Raw genomic sequence first — 27,605 nt, forward strand, 5'->3', positions numbered from 1 at the left:
CTGCAGGGTCATTCATTCATAGTGGCATTCCCCAGCGATCATCCTATCTTATAGCTCAGGGTTTCCCACCACCTCTATTGTCTGTAAAGCATCTCACTGTGGATTCTAGACCGATGTCAGGGTTTAGATATTCTAATCTAAAGACTAAGGAAGCCCAAGCTTTTGACACTTGACATGGTGAAGTGTTTTTTCATCCCATTTTTTAAAATTAATTTTTATTGAAATGCAGTTGCTGTTCAATGTTGTGTTAGTTTCAGGTATAGAGCAAAGTGATTCATTTATACATTTGTTGTTGTTTTCTCTCTGGGTTGTGTCCCACTCTTCTGTGGCCATATGGACTATAGATTCCCAGATTCCTCTGTCCATTGGATTATCAAGGCAAGCATACTGGCGTGGGGTACCTGAACCAAGGATCTTCCTGACCCAGGGATGAACCCACGTCTCCTGTGTCTCCTGCATTGGCAGGCAGATTCTGGAACTCTGAGTCACCTGGGAAGCCGTCAGTTACATATATGTTTAGGTATGTGTATACCTGTTTTCATTCTTCTTCTTAAAGTTATTAGAAGACATTGAGTATAGTTCTCTGCTCTCTCCAATTGGTCTTTGTTGTTTATTTTATATATTTTAGTGTGTATCTGCTCATCTCAAACTCCGAATCTACCCCTTGCCTGCCTGCTTCCCCTTTGGTAACCATTAATTTTGTCTGTGTTTGAGTCTGTCTCTGTTTTTTAATGGTTCATTTGAATCGTATTTTAGATTCCACATGGAAATGATAGCATATGATATTTGCCTTTCTCTTTCTGAGTTACTTTGCTTAGTAAAATCATCTCTAGCTTCATCCATGTTGCTGCAAATGACACTATTTCTTTTGTTTTCCTGGGTGAGTAATATTCCACTATGTATGTATCCCATTCTTAAAGCAGTAAGCCCCCTTCCCCCAAAGTGTTAACCTACTGAGAGAAAAATAGGTTGTATGTGTCATATTTCTACTCACCCAACCACTCTTCACTGTTCTTATGGAGGACAACTGTCTGTGAAAGAGAATGAATAAGGGGGAAAATGATCATTGACATGCCTATGTTTCAAAAGATTATTACAAAACAGTTCTTATTAAAGACATCTCTGCCAATAGGTAATTTGAATTGAATGTTCTAGTGATGTCTTTCATTTTGGATACCTGTCATTGTCTGGGGCTTTACCTGTTTCTATGACATTATCTGTATTTTCAGTTGGAATCCCCCTTTCACTGTTCAGTTCCTGATACTTCTGAAGTTCTTCTTGAGTGTAGCTGGTTCCTTTGCCTGGATTTCATAGCAAAGAGAGCAGAAGACGTGTGCATTAGAATCCTTTATAGGTTATAGAGTGCCACCTGGCTCGTTCCCGTAGTGTCCAGTAAGACTCACCAATACCACTGCCCTCCACCATCATTTAAACCCTGCTTTCCAGCTGTTTTTCTACAGACGTGCCTGAGTGTGCACACAGGTCTTCAGATGTGTCCAGCGGGTAGATAGTCCACATAGTTAACATGTCATTACACTCCAGTTCAGAGAACAACTAATCATTCAGCTGAGACCTTAGGCATCCCGCTGTGAGATACAGTCTTTCATGGGACATCAAAGAAGGTCATGGTGAGTCTGAGACTCAGAATTCCTCCCAACTCTATCTCTTCCTGTCCACTTTGTCTGCATTCTAGAAGTCCATCCCTGGGGTTTTCATGAACGCTTATGAAATGGATGGGTGCAGGAATGATGGGGAAGTTTCAAAACCACACTCATCTTAGTGAGACGGAACAGGACCCTGTGTTCCTTGCCCCACACACCATGTTTCTGGCCTGCCTTTTGTCTGTGAAGTATTTAGGTCAAAGCATAAGTTTAATCAGAGAAATGAGAATGTGGGAAAGCAAAGGAAAACAGTCAAGAGACCAAATAATAATAATGTAGCCATGAAGCAAAGAAAAGGACCTGTAATTCCTCCCCAAGGACAATAGATACTGTTCTGGGTCATAGTCCTGTGAGCTCTTTGCTACTACATGGACTGTAGCCCGCCAGGCTCCTCTGTCCGTGGGGATTTCCCAGGCAAGAATACTAGAGTGGGTTGTTATGCCCACCTCCATGGGATCTTCCCTACCCAGGGATCAAACCCAGGTCTCCTGCATTGGGTGTGGGTTCTTTCCCATCTGAGCCCCCAGTGAAGCCCTATTGTAAGGTGTGTGCCTCTCTTCTTAGTATAAAAGTACTGATCGTATGAGCTCATCTGCATAAGCTACAGGACTTACCAAGACCTTCAGTCATTTTTGTGATCTTCTCCCCATCATAGTTTTCAACATAAGTCACCAGCATGTTTTCTGATACATGAATCAGTTCCAAAGTATTTGCACCTGCGTCTGTGACAGGGAAAAAAAAAAACACCAAAAAACAAAACAAGAACAAACATTCAAACCTCAGTATGATTAACTTCTTTCCTTTTCAGCTGAACATGTCTTATTCTTCACATGCTCTCTATCATCCATTTTCCCTCTGATGGTAAACTCTGTCTCAATGGCATTTCTAGTGGTGCATTGTTAGAGTCTTTAACACAACTAGTGAAGTAGGGATGCCCTGTCCACACACCGCTCTCTTGAAGATCTTTAAGACTTCCAGTCTTCTATAGTGAGCCTTCTGTGAACGATAGCAAAGTTGATTGTTGCAACTATAGTGTGAGTTGAACCTCAACCATCTCATACTGGCTCACAAGAGCTGACTGGTACATTTTCAGGAATTTTGTGACCCCGTTTGCAAGTACAGTCACGGTTAGAAAGGAATTCTAAATAATTAAATGAATCTTAGTAAAATGAAAGGTACTGCATAATCCAGAGTTGTTTCTTAGCACAAGAAGTAACAAAAGAGGTACAAGTTAGCCTGTTGCCTAACGTTGGGCATATATACTCTTTAATGATTGCAGATTAGATTCTGTGGCTGCATGCCCACAGTTGAAATTGAAATACTTGCAGCAGACCAGGATGAGAGTGCTCTGTTGTATATGTTTTCAATGAAGATGAAACCCATGGACATGTGATCACTTCATGTAATGTTACAGTGTTTATATTAACATTTGAGAATCATTTCATATTATTGTTAACTACAGAGATAGAAATCTATGTGAGTGCCCCTTTCAACTTATGTGTTGATATTATATTTGAGAAATATTTCTTGTTGTTTCAAACTGTGGAGATCAAAGTCTATGCTAAAATCACTTTCAGTATATGTAAAAATTAGTTTAAAATTTTTGCTCTTATTTTGAAGTGAAGCAAAAAATCACTCAGTCGTGTCTGACATCTGTGAACCTCGGCCTGTCACCCAGCAGACTCTCCTGTCCATGGGATTCTCCAGGCAAGACTAGAGTGGGTAGTCATTTCCTTCTCCAGGGTACTTCCCAACCCAGGTATTGAACCTGGGTCTCCTGCATTGCAGAGCTCTTATTTTAGCCGTTCTCATTTTGGGACTTGAAATTAATCATGTTCTACTTACTACAGCTACTAATAAAGAACTTTTAACGTTTAAGAAATTTCTTCATTTTAAGCAAATTTGATCATGTAGGTGAAATAAAAAAATATTTTGAGTCTTTATAATCTTAGAATAATTATATATATGTATACACATATACATATAGATACATACATACATACATATATAATATATATACATATACATACATACATATATACACACATACATATATGTACATAATATATATGTATGTATATATATGATATATATACATATATATTATATGATATATAATTTTATATATATTATATAGAAGAGGGGAAAACCCCCAAATTAATGTTTTTAACATTTTTATATTAATATATAATATATATATTATATAATATATATAATTTTATATATATTATAGAATATAATTATATATATAATATATATAATTTTATATATATTATAGAATATAATTACATAATTATATATATATAGAATTATATATGTATATATAGAATAGGGGAAAACCCCCAAATTAATGTTTTTAACATTTTTATATTAATATATAATATATATATTATATATATAATATAATATATAATTATATAATATAAATTATATAATATATATTATATGTACATACATACACACATATATGTGTGTATATATATGTATGTGTGTATGTGTATATACATATATACATACACATATGTTATATATGTATATACATATATGTATATGTGTATTGTGTATGTATACATATACATATATGTATATATGTACATATATATATGTAATATATATATAATCTTTCGCACTTCACCATGCCCAGGGAACAAGTATAGTCACCATTCTGGGGCTTTTTCCCAGAGCCCATCAATGGCCACATTCCACCCTTGGACCTCACCCTGGTGTTGTGGGACAGAATTGATTGCTGAAAAGTTAAATGGCTCTTCCAAGATTGCATTGGTAATGAGTAGCGGAAGCAGTCCACCCATCCAGACGTCTAGTTGTCTTTGATGGAATCGAGGCTATCGAACTGAACACGTTCCACGGTTTGGGGAAGACAGCCCATCCCAAAAGCTGGAATACTCACATTCTATGACGTAAACATAGCCTTCTTTTCTCTTTGCTACTTCTTTGAGTAACAGGCATGTGCCATCGTCCCTGAAAAACCAAGAAACAAGACATTCCTTGCTCTCCATCCATTACCCAGCCCTTGAGGATGCCCTTGAATAGAGTTTGCACCCTCAACTTTGCAGTCATGACCCACGCCTTTCACTGCACATTGGAGCCTGGACCCCATGTCCACCATCAACAGTTTCCTTGCTTTCCATTGTGGGGAGGATGTCATGCTTACTTGTCATAAGCTGCAATGGAGAGGTATTCGCAGTCGTTGATACATTCAATCTGACGATAGTAGCCCCTCAGTGAGCCCCCTTCCACAATCTTCTCCTTGTTATCCGCAGCTAAGTAAATGGTACGCCACTCTCCTGGAATCTAAGGAGGAAGGTCTCCATAAACATCAGTCAATATCTTTTTTGGTTACTCACCAGTACCCAGCGCCACCTTTAGCTTCTGCATTTCACACAGAAGAGAAGTAAATTCAACCTTATTAAGCAGAGTTCTCCCCTCTACCTTGTTGAATAACATGACACGAATTCATGATTCCTATTGGAGCAGAAAACGTACAGTTCAGGGTTTTTTGAAATAAAACATGTCATGACTGGTCATGACTCTCTGAATGATAGTGTGTTAATTTTTTTTTTTTAGCCTAGAGACAAATAAGATGAAGAAAAAATAAAAGACCGGTTAAACAAAGGGTTGTATTTTGCTCACTGGACCACAGTCCGTGATACAATGTGATCATCCATATAAATGAGCTTATCTCTTACATGTACACAAAAACAACTACACACACAGACACACACACTCAAACAAGCAAGACCTTCCAGGAGATCACCTCCTTCTGGGTACCTTTGAGGGGGTCTATCTCAGCTGGAGTTTCCTGGGCCCCGCAAACCACACCAAAGAGGAGAGTCAGGAACACAACCTTCATCTTGTGACCCTTGTGGTCCTTCTTCTAGGGAAGCTGAACGCATCCCAGTTGTTGGATAGGTTTTGAATTGTTGCACTCTTTATAGGATACGTGTCTTGGCAGAATGCATAATGATCACACAGTGGTTAATCAAGCGATGTGGTTCCATAGACGTCATCTTCTGACATCCTGGATGGCAGCTGAGCTTTTTTAGTGGTTTTCTGTGGCTCTCATAGAGAGATTTATTTTTAGAGAAGCCGCAGTTGGATCTGGACATTAAGTCTTCAGAGTAAATAAGGACTCAGAGAACTTGAGGTATTTCCAGGACAGTGATATTTATATTCTTGTCTGTCCTCAAAGAGTCCAAGACACACATCCTCAACCTGTGTGTTATTTCTCTCATGTTGAAGAGGTCTGTTTAAGCTTATTTTCTAAAAGTAAAGATGGCACCGTCTAGTTTAAGAAAATCAGTATGTGTTGTTTCTACCAGGAATCAGTTATCAGGGCGTTCCTCAGAGGGGTCTGTATTTTTTTTATATTGACATTGAAATATATTTGAGGTACAATATTTTTTGTTATAGGTATACCATATAGGTATTCATAATTTTATTGCTCCTTTGGAAGTTATAAATATGTAGGCTTTTTTATTGCCTGTGTTTTATAATATATATTTATACATTATTTATTTTAACATAGTAGTTTGTACCTCTTATTCCACTCCTTCGGTCTTAACCTACCATTTTTCTTCACCCCACTGATATCACCACTAGTTTCTTCTCTGTATCTTTTCTTGTTATATTCTGGAGTTTGTTTTATTTTTTATTTTGCACATGTAAGTAGAATGGAGAAGACTCTTGAGAGTCCCTTGTATGGCAAGGAGATCCAACCAGTCCATCCTGAAGGAGATCAGTCCTGGGTGTTCATTGGAAGGACTGATGTTGAAGCTGAAACTCCAGTACTTTGTCCACCTGATGCAAAGAGCTGACTCATTGGAAAAGACCTTGATGCTGGGAGGGATTGGGGGCAGGAGGGGAAGGGGACGACAGAGGATGAGATGGCTGGATGGCATCACCGACCCGATAGACTTGAGTTTGAGTAAGCTCCGGGAGTTGGTGATGGACAGGGAGGCCTGGTGTGCCGCAGTCTATAGAGTCTCAAAGAGTCGGACACGACTGAGTGACTGAACTGAACTGAACTGAACTGAAGTAGATTACAACCCTTTGGCTATCCATTCTTTTATTTTTTTCTTCATCTTATTTGTCTGTGGGCTTAAAAACATCTTAACATGTTATGATTCATAGAGTCATAAACTGTCACAGTCATTTGCCATGTCATACAGTATTTGTCTTTCTCCATCTGACTTATTTCACTTAGCATAATACCCTAAAAGTCCATCTACATTACTTTAAACTTCACATGTTTATGGTTACCAAGTGTTCCACTGATTTGTGTATGGATATAACAGATGTGTGTATGTGTGTGTGTATACATATATAGATGTTCAAGCCGAATTTAGAGAAGGCAGAGGAATAAGAAATCAAATTGCCAACATCCATTGGATTATCAAAAACACAAGAGAGATCCAGAAAAGCATCTGTGTGTGTGTTAGTTGCTCAGTCGGGCCTGACTCTTTGCGACCCCACGGACTATAGCCTGCCAGGCTTCTCTGTCCATGGAATTCTCCAGCCAAGAATACTGGAGTGGATTGCCATTCCCGCTTTCAGAGGATCTTCTCAACACAGGGATTGATCCCTGGTCTGCTACATTGCAGGAAGGTTCTTTACTGTTTGAGCTACAGGGAAGTCCATCTACTTCTGCTTTATTGACTACGCTAAAGACTTTGACTATGTGGATCACAACAAACTGTGGAAAATTCTTCAAGAGATGGGAACACCACACCACGCACCTGCCTCCGGAGAAATCCGTATGCAGGTCAAGAAGCAACAGTTAGAACCGGACATAGAACAACAGACTGGTTGAAAGTTGGGAAAGGAGTACATCAAGGCTGTATATTGTCACCCTGCTGATTTAGTTTATATGCAGTGTACATTATGTGAAAACCTGGGCTGGATAAAGCACAAGCTGGAATCAAAATTTCCTGGAGAAATATCAATAACCTCAGATATGCAGAAGACACCACCCTTATGGCAGAAAGTGAGAGAAACTAAAGATCCTCTTGAGGAGGGTGAAAGAGGAGAATGAAAAAGCTGTGTTAAAGCTCAACCTTCAAAAACTAACATCACAGCATCTGGTCCCATCAGTTCATGGCAAATAGAGGGAAAACAATCTAAACAGTGAGAGACTTTATTTTCTTGGGCTCCAAAATCACTGCAGCTGGTGACTGCAGCCATGAAATTAAATGACACTTGCTCCTTGGGAGAAAAAGCTATGACCGAGCTAGAAAGCATAGTAAAAAGCAGTGACATTACTTTTTCAACAAAGGTCCGTCTACTAAGAGCTGTGATTTTTCCGGGAGTCATGTATGGATGTGAGAGTTGGACCATGGAGAAGGCTGAGCACTGATGAATTGATGCTTTTGAACTGTAGTGTTGGACTTCTCCAACTCTTGAGAGTCCCTTGGCCTGCAAGGAGATCCAACCAGTCAACCTAATGGAAATTATTCCTCAATATACATTGGAAGGACTGATGCTGAGGTTGAAACTCTGCTAATGTGGCCACCTGATGTGAGGAGCTGATTCATTGGAAAAGACCCTGATGCTGGGAAAGATTGAAAGTGGGAGGAGAAGTGGACGGCAGAGGATGGCATCACCAAGTCAGTGGGCATGAGTCTGAGCAAACTCTGGACTGTGATGAAAGACTGGTAGGCCTGGCTGGTTGCAGTTGATGGTGCTGCAAAGAGTCGGACATGACTGAGCGGCTGAGCAGAACTGATGCATATAAATATAAATAGAATAAGAAATACAAACGTGTGTGTGTGTGTGTGTGTGTGTGTGTGTGTGTATACACATATATATATGGATATGGATATTTCCTATGCCTTCTTTGAGCTTCACAGGTGTTGCTAGTGGTAAACAATCCACCTGCAGATGAGTGCAGATTCCATCCTTGACTTGGGATCTTGGGATGATCCCCTGGAGAAGGAAATAGCAGCCAACTTCAGTATTCTTGCATGGAGAATCTCATGCAGACAGGAGCCTAGCGGGCTACAGTCCCTGGGGTCACACGTGCTGGACATGACTTAGTGACTAAACCATCATTACCATGGTTTCTTTTATATTTTACTTAATTTTAACGAAAAAAATTTCATCAGGAGCCAATTTTCATCTTCTACCCCACTCAAGGATCCCTCCCAAATTTGTCTCTCCAGTTCAATTTTGCTTTTAGGTTATAAGTACACTCAGTGCAACGTATGAGATTTTTGCCTTACATGTAGGCCCTGACACCAGGTTCTTTTAACCATCCTCCTACCTGTCCATGCATCAGGCAAACTAGATTAAAGAACCTGTGGACAGCCACTCTCTAAATGATACTCGCTTGGGCAGTTTGCTTCCAGGATGACACCAGCACTGTGATGATCGTAAGTACAGTTCAGTCGCTAAGTCGTGTCCGACTCTTTGCGAGCCCATGGACCGCAGCACGCCCGCCCTCCCTGTCCATCACCAACTCCCAGAGCTTACTCAAACTCATGTCCATTGAGTCAGTGATGCCATCCAACCATCTCATCCTCTGTCGTCCCCTTCTCCTCCTGCCTTCAATCTTTGCCAGCATCAGGGTCTTTTCAAATGAGTCAGCTCATTGCATGAGGAGGTCAAAGTATTGGAATTTTAGCTTCAATATCAGTTCTTTCAATGAACATTCAGTACTAATTTCCTTTAGGATGGACTGGTTGGATCTCCTTGCAGTCCAAAGGACTCTGAAGAGTCCTCTCCAACACCACAATTCAAAACCATCAGTTCTTCTGCACTCAGCTTTCTTTTTAGTCCAACTCTCACATACATACATGACTACTGGAAAAGCCATAGCATTGACTAGACAGACCTTTGTTGGCAAAGTAATGTTTCAACTTTTTAATATGCTAAGTTGGTAATAATTTTTCTTCCAAGGAGCAAGCGTCTTTTTAATTTCATGGCTACAGTCACCATCTGCAGTGATTTTTGGAGCCCCCCAAAATAAAGTCTGACACTGTCTCCACTGTTTCCCCATCTGTTTACCATGAAGTGATGGGACCAGATGCCATAAGATTTCTCAAGTTTCAGGTCAGGTGGCCTGGTGTTCCCACCTCTTTCAGAATTTTCCACAGTTTATTGTGATCCACACAGTCAAAGGCTTTGGCATAGTCAAAAAAGCAGAAATAGCTTTTTTTCTGGAGCTGTCTTGCTTTTTTGATGATCTAGCTGTTGCTGACAATTTCATCTCTGATTCCTCTGCTTTTTTTAAACCAGCTTGGACATCTGGAAGTTCACAGTTCACATATTATGGAAGCCTGGCTTGGAGAATTTTTAGCATTATAGTGTGTGAGATGAGTGCATTGTGTGATAGTTTGAGCATTCTTTGGCATTGCCTTTCTTTGGAATTGGAATGAAAACTGTCCTTTTCCAGTCCTGTGGCCACTACTGAGTTTTCCAAATTTGCTGGCATATTGAGTGCAGCACTTTCACAGCATCATCTTTTAGGATTTGAAATAGCTCAACTGGAATTCCATCACCTCCACTAGCTTTGTTCGTAGTGATGCTTCCTAAGGCCCACTTGACTTCACTTTCCAGGATCTGGCTCTAGGTGAGTGATCACACCACTGTGATTATCTGGGTCATAAAGCTCTCTTTTGTACAGTTCTGTGTGTTCTTGCCACTTCTTAATATCGTCTGCTTCTTTTAGGTCATACAATTTCTATCCTTTATTGAGCCCATCTTTGCATGAAATGTTGCCTTGGTATCTCTTATTTTCTTGTGAGAGATCTCTAGTCTTTTCCATTCCATTGTTTTGTTCTGTCTCTTTGCATTGATCACTGAGGAAGGCTTTCTTATCTCTCCTTGCTCTTCTTTGGAACTCTGCATTCAAACGGGTATAGCTTTCCTTTTCTCCTTTGCTTTTCACTTTTCTTCTTTTCACACCTGTTTGTAAGGCCTGCTCAGACAGCCATTTTGCTTTTTTTGTATTTCCTTTTCTTGTGGATGATCTTGATCCCTGTCTCCCGTATAATGTCATGAACCTCTGTCCATAGTTCATCAGGCACTCTGTCTATCAGATCTAGTCCCTGAAATCTGTTTGTCACTTACACTATATAATTGTTATGGATTTGATTTAGGTCATACTTGAAAGGTCTAGTGGTTTTCCCTACTTTCTCTAATTACGTCTGAGTTTGGCAATTAGAAGTTCATGATCTGAGCCACAGTCAGCTCCCGGTCTTATTTTTTGCTGACTGTAGAGAGCTTCTCTATCTTTGGCTGCAAAGAATATAATCAATCTGATTTTGGTGTTGAGCATCTGGTGATGTCCATGTGTAGATTCTTCTCTTGTGTTGTTGGAAGAGGGTGTTTGCTATGACCAGTGCATTCTCTAGGCAGAACTCTGTTAGTCTTTGCCCTGCTTCATTCTGCACTCCAAGGCCAAATTTACCTGTTACTCCAGGTGTTTCTTGACGTCTTCCTTTTGCTTTCCAATCCCCTATAATGAAAAGGACATATTTTTGGAGTGCTAATTCTTGAAGGGCTTGTAGATCTTCGTAGAACTGTTCTACTTCAGCTTCTTCAGCATTACTGGTCGGGGCATAGACTTGGATTACCGCGATATTGAATGGTTTGCCTTGGAAACAAACAGAGATCATGCTGTCGTTTTTGAGATTGTATCCAAGTACTGCATTTCCAACTGTCTTGTTGACTATGATGGCTACTCCATTTCTCTAAGATGGCAAGACAGTCGGAGGGGCGAATTTGCATTTAGAATCAAACCCCGTTCCTGCCAGAGACTCTCAGAGGGCCCAAACAAACCTTTTCCATACCAGGACCCAGAGATCCCGCAGAGACTGAGACAGAACTGTGTTTGAGCATCTCCGGTGGAGGTATGGGTTGGCAGTGGTCTGCCGCACGGTCAGGGAGTTTGGGTGTGGGTATAACATAAGTCCTCTTGTAGGAGGTCGCCATTAACCCCACTGTAGAGAAGCCAGAACTTACGTAGGACTGGGAAATAGACTCATAGAGGGCACATCAGAAGCTTGCGCACCAGGACCCAGGAGACAGGAGCAGTGAGCCCATAGGAGACTTGCCTGTGGGTGTCCGGGAGTCTCTGGCGCAGGCGTGGACAGTGTTGGCCTGCTGCAGAGTTGGGGACACGGACTGTAGCAGTGCATGCCTGGGATCTTTTGAGGGAGGTCACCATTATCTTCATTACCTTGGCCCCAAGTAAATAGCAGGGTGGGAACCCAGCTCCACCCATCAACAGAAAATTGGATTAAAGATTTACTGAGCATGGCCCTGCCCATCAGAACAAGACCCAGTATCCCTCTCAGTCAGTCTATCCCATCAGGAAGCTTTGATTAGCCTCTTATCCTTTTACATCAGAGGGCAGACAGACTGAAAACCCCCATCACAGAAAACTAACCCATCTAGTCGCATGGACCACAGCCTTGTCTAACTCAGTGTAACTATGAGCCATGCTGTGGAGGGCCATCCAAGACAGACGGTTCATGGTGGAGAGTTCTGACAAAATGTGGTCCACTGGAGAAGGGAATGGCAAACCACTTCAGTATTCCTGCCTTAAGAGCCCCATGAACAGTATGAAAAGGCAGAAATATAGGACACTGAAAGATGAACTCCCATGTCGGTAGGTGCCCAGTATGCTACTGGAGATCAGTGGAGAAATAACTCTGGAAGGAATGAAGAGATGGAGCCAAGGCAGAAACAACACCCAGTTGTGGATGTGACTGGTGACAGAAGTCAGGTCTGATGCTGTGAAGAGCAATATTGCATAGGAACCTGGAATGTTAGGTGCATAAATCAAGCCAAATTGGAAGTGATCAAACAGGAGATGGCAAGAGTGAGTGTTGACATTTGAGGAATCAGCGAACTGGAATGGACTGGAATGGGTTAATTTAACTCAGATGACCATTATATCTACTACTGTGGACAGGAATCCCTTAGTAGAAGAAATAATGATCATGGTAATAATAAAAAAGTAAATGCATGGATCCTAATTAGAAGCCTAAAATACAGAAATTGAACTAGACCTGTGTTAGTGAACTGAACTCTATAGCTGAACTGAAGGACGAATTTTTAAAACTCTTGGTTGAGATGTAACTGATACACAACAAAAACTCGCATATTTCAGATTGTACAGTTGATAAACTTTGGATGAATAGAGCTGTGAAAACTTTCCCCCAGGTGGTATCTGAGTATATCTGTCAGCTTCAAAACTACTCTTGGGCTCCCCGGTGAAACCTGCTCCAGCCCTTTTCAACCAACTCCCCAAGCCCAGATTTGGGAACCCACTCCTCAGTTTTCTGGCACAATAGATGATTAATTGGTATTCTTTAGAATTTTTCAAAAATTGAATTAGTGTGTGTGTATCTGGCTTATTTCCCTCATCATATTCATTTGAGTAAATACCTACATTTTTTGCAGATCCATTCCCATTGGCCCTGCATAGTATCTTCAGGGTCTGTCCCATTTTTATCCTTCCCAGTGTTGATGGATCCATGTTCGTAGACAAGTTTTTGTAAGGAACTAAGCTGCTCATCTGCTGGGTCGTCACTTAGGGGTGGAACTGGTGGATCTCAGTGCCTTCTGATTCTTGCTTCCTGCCAACAGGAGATGACAGTTGCTGTTGCTTCATCCCTTCTAGCATTCTGTGTGGTCTGTTGTGTTCAGTTTAGATAGTATGATAAGTATGTGATGGGATGCGGTTACACCTGCAATTTCCACTTCCTGAATGAATAAAGAGGGGCGATTGCCATTTGTCCATTCTCTTTGTGAAGTGTGTCTGCAAGTCGTTTGTTCATTCCTGAGTGAATTGTGTTTATTTTTTATGAAGGTTGTAGGTTTTTAAAGTATTCTGGATATGAGTCCCCTTTAAGATAGAGATGTGCCAGTGTCTTTCCCCCATTGCTGGCTTCTCTTCTGCTTCCTTAATGTGGTTGCCCAAAGATGTAAATATTTTGATAGAGCCTTGGTTATTAACGTTCTGTTCCCGGTCTGGGATCCTGCTTGGTGTATATCCTAATGAGTAACCGCCTAATGTCTGGCCACAGAGTATCCACGTGTGTTTTACCTGTAGAGTCTTTCTTGCTTTCTGTCTTACATATAGATCTACGAGTCTGTGCTACTTGTAAAACATGGAGCAATGAATAAGTTGAAGTTATTATTATTATTTTTTTTTGTCAAATGAATTTCCAGTTTCTCCAGCATTTTTCCCTATACGATAATTATCTCACTGAATTTCCTTGTAACTGTATCCAAAATCTGTTTGTCAGTGTATTCCTGTCCCTTCCCCAAGAGCAGGTTTCGTTGGGTTTTGGTTTGAATTTCCCCAATGTAGATATATTCTTTCAGGCACTGATAAAGACAGTTAGAGGATGAAGGTCATATGACTAGCCCCCAGCACTTCTGTGTCAAAAGCAAAATGTTCACGGTTCACAAGCTTGTGAAAGTAGAATTTTCATCCATTTGTGGATCATTAGAGTATTGTATGTCTGTTTTGATTTTCACAAAAGGTGCCTGAAATAGGAAGACATTAGTTTTGCTACATTTTGGAGCCAAAAGAAATAATCCTTGAGTAAACGCTGACTCTGCAGGGTTCTCAACAGAAGCAGATATTCACTTTCAAACATAAGGCTTTAATCAACTTAAGTTCTATTTTTTTTTTCCTATGTGTTTTTCTGTTGATTGTATTATCTGAAGAGCTCATGTGATTTAAGGAAAGATGTAATGAACACCATGGTGACTACGACAAATAGGATTGCACCTATAACCTGTCAGTTGCTTAGAGGAGAACTTTTAAGTATTTTTATCTCTAACACAGAGACACACACACACACACACACACACACACACACACACACACACACAGGGGGTATAGTGAGGTGCAGATGTGTTAGTTCACTTGTGTATTATGTAAATCACCAGTGACATTTTTCCTTTGAGTCTTCCTTCCTGATCCTTATCTCCCTACAAACTTCTAAGAGTTGGTATATCCACACTGATTAAACTGAACCCACTTGTGATAGAGGATCCCTCTTCCCCAGGATTTGGATATATTGCCAACTGGATAAAGATTCCTGAAAATAATTTTTCAGATAAAAAATTTTAATGCTTGATATTTCCTGCCTGGTTCCTAATGTTGCTTTCATCATTCAATCTGCAACTTTTTCTGTTAGAATTTTTAAAAGCCTTTTCATGGTGTGTCTTGATGGTCACACTTCTTACAGCCCCTGCTCAGTTTTTTTTTTTTTTTTGAATTTAAAAACACACACTGGGGTCTCGGTGCTGTGTTCTGCTTTTCTCTACTTGCAGTTGGAGGGCTTCTCACGGTGATGGTTCTGCCTTTTGGGCTCTTTAGCACAAGCACAGGTGATGAGGTGCATGGACTTTGTTGTCATACAGCATGTGGGATCTTCCCCGATGACGAAGTCAGTCTGTGTCCCCTGCATTGGCAGTGGATTCTGAACCGCTGGACGCCTAGAGAAGTCCCTCTGCCCAGGTTGTTCTTTCTGAGTTTTAGTTCTTGCTTTAGGGTGGCTTCCTTGGGTGAGACCTAAGTGAGCATGGCTTCATTGTTTCTGGGCCTAGTAGAAGTTGTCCTCCACTCTTCCCCAGGAGCAATGTGTTGGACACCTCCCAACCGGTGGAGGGGGGCGCTCATCTTTCAGTGTCGTATCTGTTTGCCATTTTACACAGCTCGTGGTGTCCCCACAGCAAGAATACTGGGGTGGTTTGCCACTCGGTCTTCCGGTGGATCATGTTCTGTCAGAACTCTTCACTGTGACACGTTTGTCATTGGTGTTCCTACACGAAATGGCTCATAGATTCCCTGAGTTACGCCAGCCCCTTCAGCACACAACACAGTAATCCGTGAAGGGTGTAGTGCTTATTTGTCAACCACTCCTGTCCGTTTTCTGTCAACAGCTCGAGTCAGTGGACACAGATACCTTGACGTTGGAGTGCCGTGTGTGTTTGTAACATGCATTCAAGGTGCATGCGGCTTACAGTGAGCCCGGGCAGGGTACATGACCAGTGCCCTATTCTGTCTTTCCTGTCATCCTGCAGCACTGCAGGTGCACCCAGCCTTCCACGTCCTCAGGAGCCTACCAGAGGTCTCCAGAGTGGTCTGGGACTGCCTCATCTTTCCCATCTCCCTTAGACGTTTTTTCTGGTCTCTTGTCTAGTCCAGTGTCATGACCTGTGGGGTATCCTTGATTCTCCTTTGGCCCATCAGTTGGCACCAATCAATGACTGTTACTTTGAAAAAATGTCTGATGAGGAACTTTCATGCAGAGCTTTAGGTAACTCAGCATCTGCAGCAGCATCAAGACCTCTGCTTCTGGGGTTTGAGCTGCAGCTTAGCCCCTCCCCATCGGACACCACAGACCCCGTGCTTTGTAAACACCATCAGGGCCCTTTCTTCAGTGAACACTGTTCACTTCTCTTATGTGTGTTTTTGTGCTCAGTTGACAAATCGTGTCTGACTCTTGCAAACCCATGGACTGTAGCCCGCCAGGCTCCTCTGTCCATGGGATTCTCCAGGCAAGAATACTGGAGGGGGTTACCACTTCCTCTTCCAGTGCATCTTCTCGACCCAGGGATCGAAGCTGCGTCTCATGTGTCTCCTGTGTTGATAGGTGTATTTTTTTTTTTTTTCCCACTGCACCTCCTGGAAGCCCATGTAAGACTGCATTCTGCAACATCTTTACCACCCCTGGCAATCCCATGGCAGATGAACGCTGTTTAACAACATAGTTTAGTTTTTTCAGGTGCCACTTAGAACAGCCCAGATTCTGTGTGTAGTTGTCTGTCTAACCAGTTCCATCTCTCACGTGACACCTAGTCGAAACCTTATTTCACCCTATAAAACTACCATCTGTGCTTTATTCTCCCTTCTCGAAAAGACTTGCATGATTCACACCATGCGTCCTAAACAGAGTTATCACCTCCTTCATCATGCACTCAATTTCCTGCTTAATTTAATTTACATCTTTTGTGCATTCGCAAATAGAGCTCCTTTGTTCTCTACACATATGGGCATTAAAAAAATCAATTTATTGATCAGTTTAGGAATCCAGTAACATCAGCAAGGGCAGAGGAGGTTCATAGATGGAAAGCCATGGGTTCAGAGCCTTGATTTCCTGGGAGAGAAGAAATGATGATTTCAATGAAAAGGTCTATTATCTTCATCTGGATGATTGGGACACATGAGTGCTTCGATGCTGTTCATGTTCCTACTTTATTTATTTTTTCTTTAAACATGAAAATGATGTAAAACATTGTTGAGCTGATTAGGATTAATATGATGTTGGCCAGAGCATGAAAGAAAGTATAGAAGCAGTTGTTGATGGAAAGAGTGGAGAAATTTTCCTACAAGACCCATTTCACAGAATTTCCTCTGTGTGTGTACCCCTGTGGGGTTGCATAGAATTACCACCTGGTGAAACCAGCTGTAAGCAGACCAGTATGAACTCTTCTGTTGAGAGTTACTATATTGTGTATTCAGAAGTCTGAGATGTATGAAATAATATCATATGTGACCTCTGCCAGGTTGAGAGTTACTACGTTACATAATCAGAAATCTGAGATGTAGGAAATAATATCCTATGTGACCTGTGCCACTTACATCCTCTGAAGTCTCATTTATCATCATGAAGGTGTTTTGGCTGCAAGGTCCTTCATTCACAGTGGGATTCCCCAATGATCATCATAATTCACAGCTCGGGGCTTCACACAGGCTCCTCTATTGTCCTTAAAGCATCTCACTGTGGAGGCTACACCAGTGTCAGTGTTTGGGTATTTGCATCAGTGGGCTTCTAAGGAAGCCCAAACCTTTGGCACATGACGAGGTGAAGCGTTTTGTTATCCCATATTTTTTCAATTCATTTTTATTCTAATTTAGTTGATGTGCAGTGTTTGTTCGTTTCAGGTATACGGCAAAGGGATTCATTTATACTTTTGTTGTTGTTTTGTCACTGATTCATTTCCCACTCTTCTGTGAGCATATGGAATACAGCTTCCCAGACCCCTCTGTCCAAAGGGTTTTCCAGAAAAGAACACTGGCATGGGTTACCATCTCCTACTCCAAGGGATCTTCCCGACCCAGGGATAGAACCTGCCTCTCCAGTGTCTCCTGCATTGGCAGGCAAATTCTTGACCTCTGAGGCACCTGGGAAGCCTTCACTTTCATATATATGTAGGTAAATGTATACAGTTTTAGATTCTTCTTCTGAAAGTTATTACAAGACATTGAATATAGTTCTCTGCATTCTCCAGTAGGTCTTTGTTGTTTATTTTATATATTTTAGTGTGTATCTGCTCATCTCAAACTCCTAATTTACCGTTTGTCTGCTTCCCCTTTGGTAACCATTAATGTTTTCTATGTTGAGAGTCTGCCTCTGTTTTATGAATGGTTCATTTGCATCATATTTTAGATTCCACATGGAAGTGATCACATGATATTTCACTTTCCTTTGTGACTGACTTTATTTAGTAAGTTCATCTCTGTGTCCATCCATGTTGCTGCAAATGGCATGATTTCATTCTTTTTCATGGGTGGGTAATACTCCATCGTGTATGTATTCCATTCTTAAAGCAGTAAACAGCCACCCCCCAAAGTATTAACCTAGTGCAAAAAAGCTCAGTGTTGTATGTGTTACATTTTCATTCACCCAACTGATGTTCTCTGCTTTTATAGAGGACAGTTGTCTGTGAAAGAGAATGAATATGGGGAATAATGACCATTGACATGCCTCTCTTTCCAAGGGTTATTTCATAACAGCTTTTGAAAAAGATTTCTGTGCCAGTGGGAATTTTGAATTGAATGTCCTCGTGATGTGTTTTCATTTAGGATACCTGTGGTCCTCTGGGGCTTTACCTGTTTCAGTGACATTATCTGTATTTTCATTTGGAACCCCCCTTTCATTGTTCAGTTCCTGATACTTCTGAAGTTCTTCTTGAGTGAAACTGTCTCCTTTGGCTGCATTTCGTAGCAAACAGGGCAGAAGACGTGTGCAATAGAATCCTTTATAGGTTATAGAGTGTCACGTGGCTCATACCTGTAGCGATCGGTAAGTCTCACCAACACCGCTGCCCTCCACCGTCTCCATACCCTGCTCTCCAGGTAGTTTTCTACAGACGTGCCTGAGTGTGCACGGAGGTCTTCAGATGTGTCCGTGAGGGTAGAGTCCACACAGTTAACATGTTTCAGTTCTCACAGCTACTGAGTGAACTACAGATCATTCAGCTGTGAGTTTAAGCGTGCCCCAGTGAAATGCAGTCTTCCGTGGCACATCAAAGAAGGCCATGGAGAGTCTGAGACTCAGAACTCCTCCCAACTCTAACTCTTCCTGTCCACTCTGTCTACATCCTAGACGTCCATCCCTGGGGTTTTCATGAACCCTCATGAGCTGAATGGGGCAGGGGAATGATCTGGATTTTTCAGAAGCACGCTGACCCCATTGAGACAGTACGGGACCCTGTGTTCCTTACCCCACCCACCGTGTTTTCTGCATGCCTTTTGTCTGTGAAAGATTTTAGTCAAGGAAGAAGTTTAGTCAACAGTGAGAACATGGGAAAGCAAGGAAAACCGCCAATGGAGACCAAATGCTAATGTATTCATGAAGCAAAGACAAGAACCTCTATTTCCTCCCCAAGGGCAGTAGATACTATTGTGGGTCATATCCTGTCTTACAGACACTGAAACCCTCACCCGGTGGACAGGTTAACTACAGGATGCCCAGACTGTAGCCATGACAGAAGCTGCCACGGTTCAGAGAATTGAGTTCAAGGAGATGGGATTATAGTGACCCTGCAGGTGTCTATTAACTGTGCCTAAACTGATCATGATGAGGTCTGTCAGACCGGTGACCAATTCCAGCGTGACTGTCGGCGTTGACTCTGTTGCTTCTGCAAGGAGCCCCCTCCGTCTGTCTGTAGAGCTCTAACTCCCTGAGAGTCAGTTGTGGGGTGGGGCAGTCAGCCTTTGGACCGAAGTCCCCCCTCCTCCCAGTTGTGGGCATTTGAACAAAGGCAGAATTTCCTTTCTATGAAGCTGGCCTCTTACTTGGCTTTTGATGGGTGGGCAGTAGGAACCCACTTTTAATAACAACATCACACATGTTGCAGAGGGAAAAACTCACGCTTGTCATCCTCAAAGACCAGACATGACACCCACCTGTCTCCAATGAGGGTGTAGGATCAGAATGAATGAAGGGACATGTCAGTGGACACAGGGGATTGGCCGGATGGCAGAATGACTGCCATTCGAGACCACACTTCCTCTGCAGTCTTCAGTGTGATCCAGTGGTATTTGCAGAGCATTGTGTTCAGGTTCACGCAGTACTTTCAAGATCATGACAAAGAAGAAAGCATTTGTGGTGGAGATGAATGCAGTCATGGCCGGGACCCTTGAGCTTTCTAAACTCAGACTTAAACCTCGGTTCCTTTTGGTTTCAGGACCTGGAAACTCCGTTGTGTGATGCCTGGTGAGAAACTCATGGAACATCCTGGAGTATTCCATTTGAAATCGGGGGGGATAAGTGTATCTCACTTTTGAAAGAGCCATCTGATGGAATCCTAGTGGATACAGGGCCTCATTTCTCTAGCAGACAAACTCTATATCGCTGACTCACGTCACATGAAATCTGAACTCTCCTTGTGGACACACGTCTGTTCAGTGTGCTATAAAAAAGTTCTCTGCTTGGTCACTCAGCTGTGTCTAACTCTCTGCGACCGCATGGACTGTAGCCCACCAGGCTCCTCTGTCCGTGGGGATTTGAGGCAAGAATACTGGTGGGGGTTCCCATGCCCTCCTCCAGGGGATCTTCCCAACCCAGGGCTCCCGCATTGCAGGTGGCTTCTTTCCCATCTGAGCCACCAGTCAAGCCCTAATATAAGTGATGTGCATACCTTTCTCCTTTCTGTAATGATACTGATCACATGAACACATCTGCTTTGTACTGGGTAAGCTACAGTACCTGTAAGCACCTTCAGTTATTTTTGTGATCTTCTGTCCATCATTGTTTTCAAAATAAGTTACCAGCATATTGGCTGGTATGTGAATCACTTGGAAAAGATTTGTATCCGCATCTGTAACAGAAGGAGAAAAAAAAATCAAACCTCAATATGATTAACTTCTTTTCATTTGAGAGTGTCTTATTCTTCACATGCAATCATCAGCCTTCCCTCAGATGGTAGTCTATCTCACTGAGATTTCTAGTGATGTGCTGTTAAAACTGGTTAAGACATTTAGTGAACTAGGAAAGCTCTCTCCACACCCCCTTCTCCTGGAGAGAATTAAGACGTGCGGTCTTCTAGACTGGGCAGTCTGTGAATGATAGCAAAGTTGCTCATTGCGACTGCAGTAGGGTTGAACCTCAGCCATCTCATCCGAGCTCAAAGGAGCTGACTTAAACATCCAGGAATTTTGTGACCCAGTTTGCCAGCACAGCCATGGTTACAAAGGAATTGAAAAAATTTAAATGAATCTTATTTAAATCAAAGTTAGTACATCATCCAGAGGTACTTCATAGTAGAAGAGCTAATAGAAGAGGTAAAAATTAGTCTATTGCAACATGTCAGACATAAACACTGAAATGATTGCATATTGGTTCCTGTGTCTGTGTTCCACAGTGGAAAATAAATGCATCAGACCAAGATCAGAGTGCTCTGTTGTACATTTTTTTCCATCATAATGAAACATGGACATTTGATCACTGAATAGAATGTCACAGTATTGATATAAATATTTGAGATTTATTTCCTGTTGTTTTAATTACAGATAGAAATCTATGTTAATTCCCCTTTCAAATTATGTATTGATATTCACATTTCAGAATTGTTTCTCCTTACTTTAAGCTATAGAGATAGAAGTCTCTGCTAAAGTCCCTTTCAAATTATGTAAAAACTAGTTTGAAATTTTCACTCTTACTTTACTTGTTGTCATTTTTGGGCTTTAAGATAATTATGTTCTACTTAGTAAACTTGCTAATGAAGAACTTTTAATATTTAAAGAATTTCTTTAGTTAAGGCAAAATTCATCATGTAGGTCAAATAAAAGCAAAAATTGTGAAAGAGTCGTTATTATCCTGTGTGGGTTATCACATTTCTCCATGCCCGAGGAATATGAGGAGTCAATGTTCCGGGGCTTTTTCTCAGAGACCACCAACGGCCACATTCCAACCTTGGACCTCATCCTGGTGTCATGGGACAGAATTGATTGCTGAAAAATTAATGGCTTTTCCAAGGTTGCATTGGTAATGAGTGGAGGAAATGGTTCACCAGTCCAGACATCTAGCTGTTTTCAGTGAAACGGAGACTGTCAGTCCGAACACGTTCCATGGTTTGGGTAAGACAACCCGTCAGAGAAGCTGGAATACTCACATTCTATCATGTAAACATCTCCTCCTTATCTCTTTAGCTCTTCGGAGAAAAACTGGCATCTCCCGTCAGATCTGAAAACCAATCAGACAAGACATTCCTTCCTCCTTATTCACTCCCCAGGACTTGAGGACACCCTTACGTCAGTAGAGTTTGCACGCTCAACTTCACAGCTGTGACTCACACCTTTCACTGCTCTTTGGAGACCGGACCCCATGTCAGAAGTCAACAGACTCCTTGTTCTCAGCTGGGGATGATTGTGGTTACTTGACATAAAATGTAAGGGAGAAGTATTTGCAGTCATTTTTGCGTCCAATCTGATGATAGTAACAGCTCAGTGGGCCCCTGTCCACAATCCTCTCCTTGTTATCCACAGTATGTAAATGGCGCGCCAGCATCCTGTAACCTAAGAAGGAAGTTCTTCATAAACATCAGTCAATCTCTTTTCTGGTTTGTCACCAATATAGAGCAGTATCTATGCTTCTGCATTTGCCACAGAAGAGATGTAAATTGAATCATATTAAGCAAAGAGGAGTTCTACCCCCTACCTTGCTGAATAACATGACATGAAATCATCTTTCTTATTGGAGCAGAAAGCATCAAATTCAGAGATTTTAGCAGAGAATTCAGAGTTATTTGAAATAAGTAAAACGATGACGGTAAAGACTGTCACAGTTCATAACTTTCTGAATGATAGCACTTTTTTTTTACATACAGGCAAATAAGATTAAAAAAAAAAGAGCAGATACACAGAGGGTTGTATTACGCTCGTGTAGATACATGGAGCAAGGTATGTATACAATCTGGTCATACATATAAACAAGAATATCTGTGTCACATGCACACACAACCTCACAGACACACACACGCAAACACACACTCACACACTCAAACAAGCAAGGCCTTCTAGCAGATCAGCTCATTCTGGGTACCTGTGAGGGGTCTATCTCAGCTGGAGTTTCCTGGGCCCCACAAACCAGGACAAGGGCCAGACTCAGCAACAGAACCTTCAACTTCTGACTCTCGTCATCCTTCTTCTAGAGAATCTGAGGGCGTCCCAGTTAATGGAGAGAATGGGCATTGGTGGCACTTTTTATTGGACCCGTCTCTTGGCAGAGTGTATAATGACCTAACAGTGTTTAATCACAAGACGTAGGTAACATAGATGCAGTCTTCTGACATCCTGGTTGGCAGCTGAGAATTTTGGCATTCTCTGCTTCTTGAACAACTGCTGTGTTATTCCTTCCACACTGAAGAGGTCTGTTTAAGCTGATTTTCTAAAACTAATGATGGCCCTGTTCTGTTAAAGAAGATAAACATGTGGTGCCTCTACCAGGAACCAGTTGTCAGGGAATTCCTCCAAGGAGTCTCTATTATTTTAATATTGAAATTGCGGTATAGTTGATGTACAATTTTTTTTTGTTACAGGTGTAGCATATAGGTATTCATCATTTTATTTCTATTTTTGAAGTGATAAAAATATTGGCTTTTTTATTCCCTGTGTTGTATACAGTTTTTATTTCTCAGATAATCTTTGTTCATTATTTATTTTATACATAGTATTTTGTACCTCTTATTCCATTCCTCATGTGTGTGTTTCCGACTTCTTTCCCTCAACATAGTCGTTTGAATAAACATACTTATTTATGTTTTTATATATATTTTTTAGACCCTGTTCCCATTGCCCCTGCATAGTATCATGGGGACATGTCCCATGTTTATCCATTCCAGTGCTGATGGATGCATGTTCATAGACAGGTCTTTGTCAGGAACTGAGCCATCTCATCTCGTGGGTAGAGACTTAGGTGTGGAACTGCTAGATCTCAGCGCCCTCTGATTTTCGATCTCTGCCAACAGGAGATGAAAATTTCCATTGGTCTGCCCTTCCCAGTATTCAGTATGGTCAGTTGTTTTCATTTCATTATTATAATAATGTGTGATTGTATCCAGTTTCGGTCATGCTTTCCATTTCCTGAATGGATAAAGAGGTGGAATTGCTGTCTGTTTATTTTCTCTGGTAAATGTCTCTGCAAGTCATTTGTTCATCACTGAGTGAATTGTTTGTTTGTTTTCAGTGAAGTTAGTACGTTTTTCAACACATTCTGCATGTGAGTCTCTTTTCAGACGGAGATATGCCAATAGTTTTCACCTTTCACTGGCTTGTCTTGTGTTTCCTTAAGCTTGTCCCTCAAAGATGTAAATATTTTGATTGAGGCTTGGTTATTCATGTTCTGTTCCCCGTGTGGGATCCTGGTTGGTGTTTATTCTAATCAGTAACCACCTAATCTTTGGTCACAGATTATCCACCTCTAGGTTTCACCTCTAGAGTCTTTCTTGCTTTTGGTCTTAAATGTAGATCTATGAGTCTCTGTGTAAATTGTCAAACATGGAGCAACGAAAGGATTGAAGCTCTTATATATACATATATATATATATATATATTTTTTTTTTTTTTTGCATGTGCGTTTCCAATTTCTCCAATGCATGCATGCATGCTAAGTCGCTTTAGTCGTGTCTCGTTCTGTGTGACCCTATGAATAGCAGCCCACCAGGCTCCTCTGTCCACGGGATTCTCTAGGCAAGAGTACTGGAGTGGGTTGCCATTTCCTTCTCCAAATTTCTCCAATAGTTTTCTCTATAAGATTACTATTTCCTTCTGAATTTCCTTTGTAACTGTATCCCAAATCTCTTTGTCTGTATGTTCCTGTCCCTTCCACACGAGCAGATTTGTTTGTGTTTTGGTTTGTGTTTCCCCATTCTTGCCTCCTTTTTTGGGACAGTATTAATGACAGTTAGAACATGAAGATTACATGGGTGGCCTTCAACAACTTTGTGTCAAAAGCAAAGCATTCATGGTTCAAAGCTTGTGGAAATAGAATTTCTCATCCATTTATGGATCATTGAAAGTGAAAGTTGTTCAGTCATGTCCAACCCTTTGCGACCCCGTGGACCATACAGTCCTTGGAATTTCTCTAGCCTGGAATACTGGAGTGGGTAGCTGTTCCCTTCTCCAGGGGATCTTCCCAACCCAGTGATCAAACCAAGGTCTCCAGGCATTGCAACAGATTCTTAACCAGCTGAGGCACAAGGGAAGCCAGAGTAGTGTGTATTTCATTTCACCAAGGGTGTCTGAAAGAGCAAGGCATCAGTTTTGCTATGTTTTAGAGCCAAACCAAATAATCCTTGAATAAATGCTGCCTGCAGAGTTCTCAACATAAGCAGATAGTCGGTTTCAAACATAAGGCTTTAATTAACTTAAGTAAGTTCTACTGTTTTTTGTGTTTTTTTTTTTTTGTATGTTTTCCTGTCTAGCTATCATTACCTAAGGAGGTCATGTGATTTAAAGAAAGATGCAAGGAAAAGCATGGTGACTATGACTAATAGTATTGCACAAATACCTGGTCAGTCGCTTAGAGTAGAACTTTTATGTGTTTTTATCTCATAGACACACAGACAAACATCCACACACGGGGTTATGTGTGAGGAGACAGATGTGTTAGTTTACTTGTGTCTTATGTAAATCACCAGTGACCTTTATTCTTTGTCTCTGCCTTCCTGCTTCTGAACACTTGCAAAATTCTACGGGTTCCCATGTCAACAGTGATTAAACTCAGCATACTTGTCATAGTTCCATCTTCCCCAGGATTTGATATATATTTTTAACTGGATAAAGATACTTGAAAATAATATTTCAGGTAAAAAATTTTTTAATGGTTCATATTTCCTGTCTGGTTTCTAATGTTGCTTTCATGACTCAAATTGAAGATGTTTCTCTTAGAGTTTTTGAAGCTGTTTTATGGTGTGTCACAGTGCTCACACTTCTTATAACTTCTGCTCAGTTTGATATATTTTTTTAGTTTTAAAACACACACTGGTGTTGGTTGCTATGCTCTGGTTTATTCGACTTGCGGTTGGAGGGCTTCTCATGGTGATGGTTCTCCAGTTGGGGTTCCAGATCACAGGATCAGTTGTTGATGTAGCGCATGGGCTTATTTGCTGTGCGGCACGTGGAATCTTTCTGGATCAGGTATTCAGTCTCTGTGTCCCCTGCATTGGCTGGTGGATTCTGAACCACTGGACCCGAAAGTCAGTGTGATTGTTTCTTTGATTGGCTTCTTGTTTTAGGCAGCTTCCTTGGGTGAGACCCAAGTGAGCATAGCTTCATTCTTTCCGGGGCTATTTGGAGCTGTCCTCCACTCTTCCCCAGCAGCAATACTGGACACCTTCCAACCTGGGGGATTCATCTTTCTGTGCCATATCTGTTTGCCTTTTTGTACAGCTCATGGGGTTCCCGCAGCGAGAATATTGGAGTGGTCTGCCACTCCGTCCTGCAGTGGATCACATCCTGTCAGAACTCTTCACTATGACATGTCTATCTTGGGTGACCCTACACGAAAAGGCTCATAGCCTCACTGAGTTATGCCAACCCCTTCACCTCACAAGCAGTGGTCCAGGAAGCAGGTAGAGCTTACTCATCAACTGCTACTGTTCCATTTTCTGTCAACAACTCGAGTTAATGGAGACAAATATATTGAGCTTGGAGACCACGGTGTGGTTGTTACAAGCATTCAAAGCACATCTAGCTTAGAGTGAGTCCTGGCAGGATACGTGACCATGCCCTATCCTGTCTTTTCTGTCACTCCTGCAGCATTTCAGGTGCACCCAGCCTTCCTCATCCTCAGTTCAGTTCAGTTCATTCACTCAGTCGTGTCCGACTCTTTGTGATCCCATGAACCAGAGCACGCCAGGCCTCCCTGTCCATCACCAACTCCCGGAGTCCACCCAAACCCATGTCCATTGAGTCGGTGATGCCATCCAACCATCTCATCCTCTGTCATGCCCTTCTCCTCCCGCCCTCAATCTTTCCCAGCATCAGGGTCTTTTCAAATGAGTCACAAGGAGGCCAAAGTACTGGAGTTTCAGCCTTAGCATCAGTCCTTCCAATGAACACTCAGGACTGATCTCCTTTAGGATGGACTGGTTGGATCTCCTTGCTGTCCAAGGGACTCTCAGGAGTCTTCTCCAACATCACAGTTCAAAAGCATCAATTCTTCTGCCCTCAGCCTTCTTTATAGTCCAACTCTCACATCCATACATGACTACTGGAAAAACCATAGCCTTGACTAGATGGACCTTTATTGGCAAAGTAATGTCTCTGCTCTTGAATATGCTGTCTAGGTTGGTCATAGCTTTCCTTCCAAGGAGTAAGCTCAGGAGCTTACCGAAGGTCCCCTGAGTGGTCTAGGACTGCCTCATCTCTCCCGTCTCTCTTAAACATTTTGCCTGCTCTCTTGTCCCGTCCGGTTGCATGATCTATTTGGTACCCATGATGCTCCTTTCTTCCCATCAGTTAGTGCCAGTCAGTGACTATTACTTTGAAAAGTGTCTGATGAGGAACTCTGATGCAGAGCTTTGGGTAACTCTGCACCTGCATTGCGTTAGCATCAACGTCTCTGCTTCTGGGGTGTGACCTGCAGAGGGGCAGCCCCTGGTCGGACACCACAGACGCCGTGCTCTGTAAACACCATCAGGTCTCCTTCTTTCGTAAATGCTGTTCACTCT

General features: G+C 41.7%; 1 protein-coding gene and 1 pseudogene across 1 annotated transcript; both read right to left on the reverse strand.

The window, feature by feature from the left end:
• Positions 1-994: 994 nt before the first annotated feature.
• LOC122690087 (allergen Bos d 2-like) lies at positions 995-5,547 on the reverse strand. Its single transcript, XM_043897051.1, is given in 6 exon segments — positions 995-1,031; positions 1,200-1,301; positions 2,276-2,383; positions 4,570-4,640; positions 4,834-4,987; positions 5,451-5,547. Coding segments are annotated over 6 exon segments (534 nt in total). The 5' UTR covers positions 5,533-5,547; the 3' UTR covers positions 995-1,014.
• A 12,958-nt stretch (positions 5,548-18,505) lies between these two features.
• On the reverse strand, positions 18,506-27,477 carry LOC122690613 (annotated as a pseudogene).
• Between the last annotated feature and the right edge of the window lie 128 nt (positions 27,478-27,605).

This window comes from Cervus elaphus, chromosome X (genome assembly GCF_910594005.1).
Source record: "Cervus elaphus chromosome X, mCerEla1.1, whole genome shotgun sequence".
Taxonomy (NCBI): domain Eukaryota; kingdom Metazoa; phylum Chordata; class Mammalia; order Artiodactyla; family Cervidae; genus Cervus; species Cervus elaphus.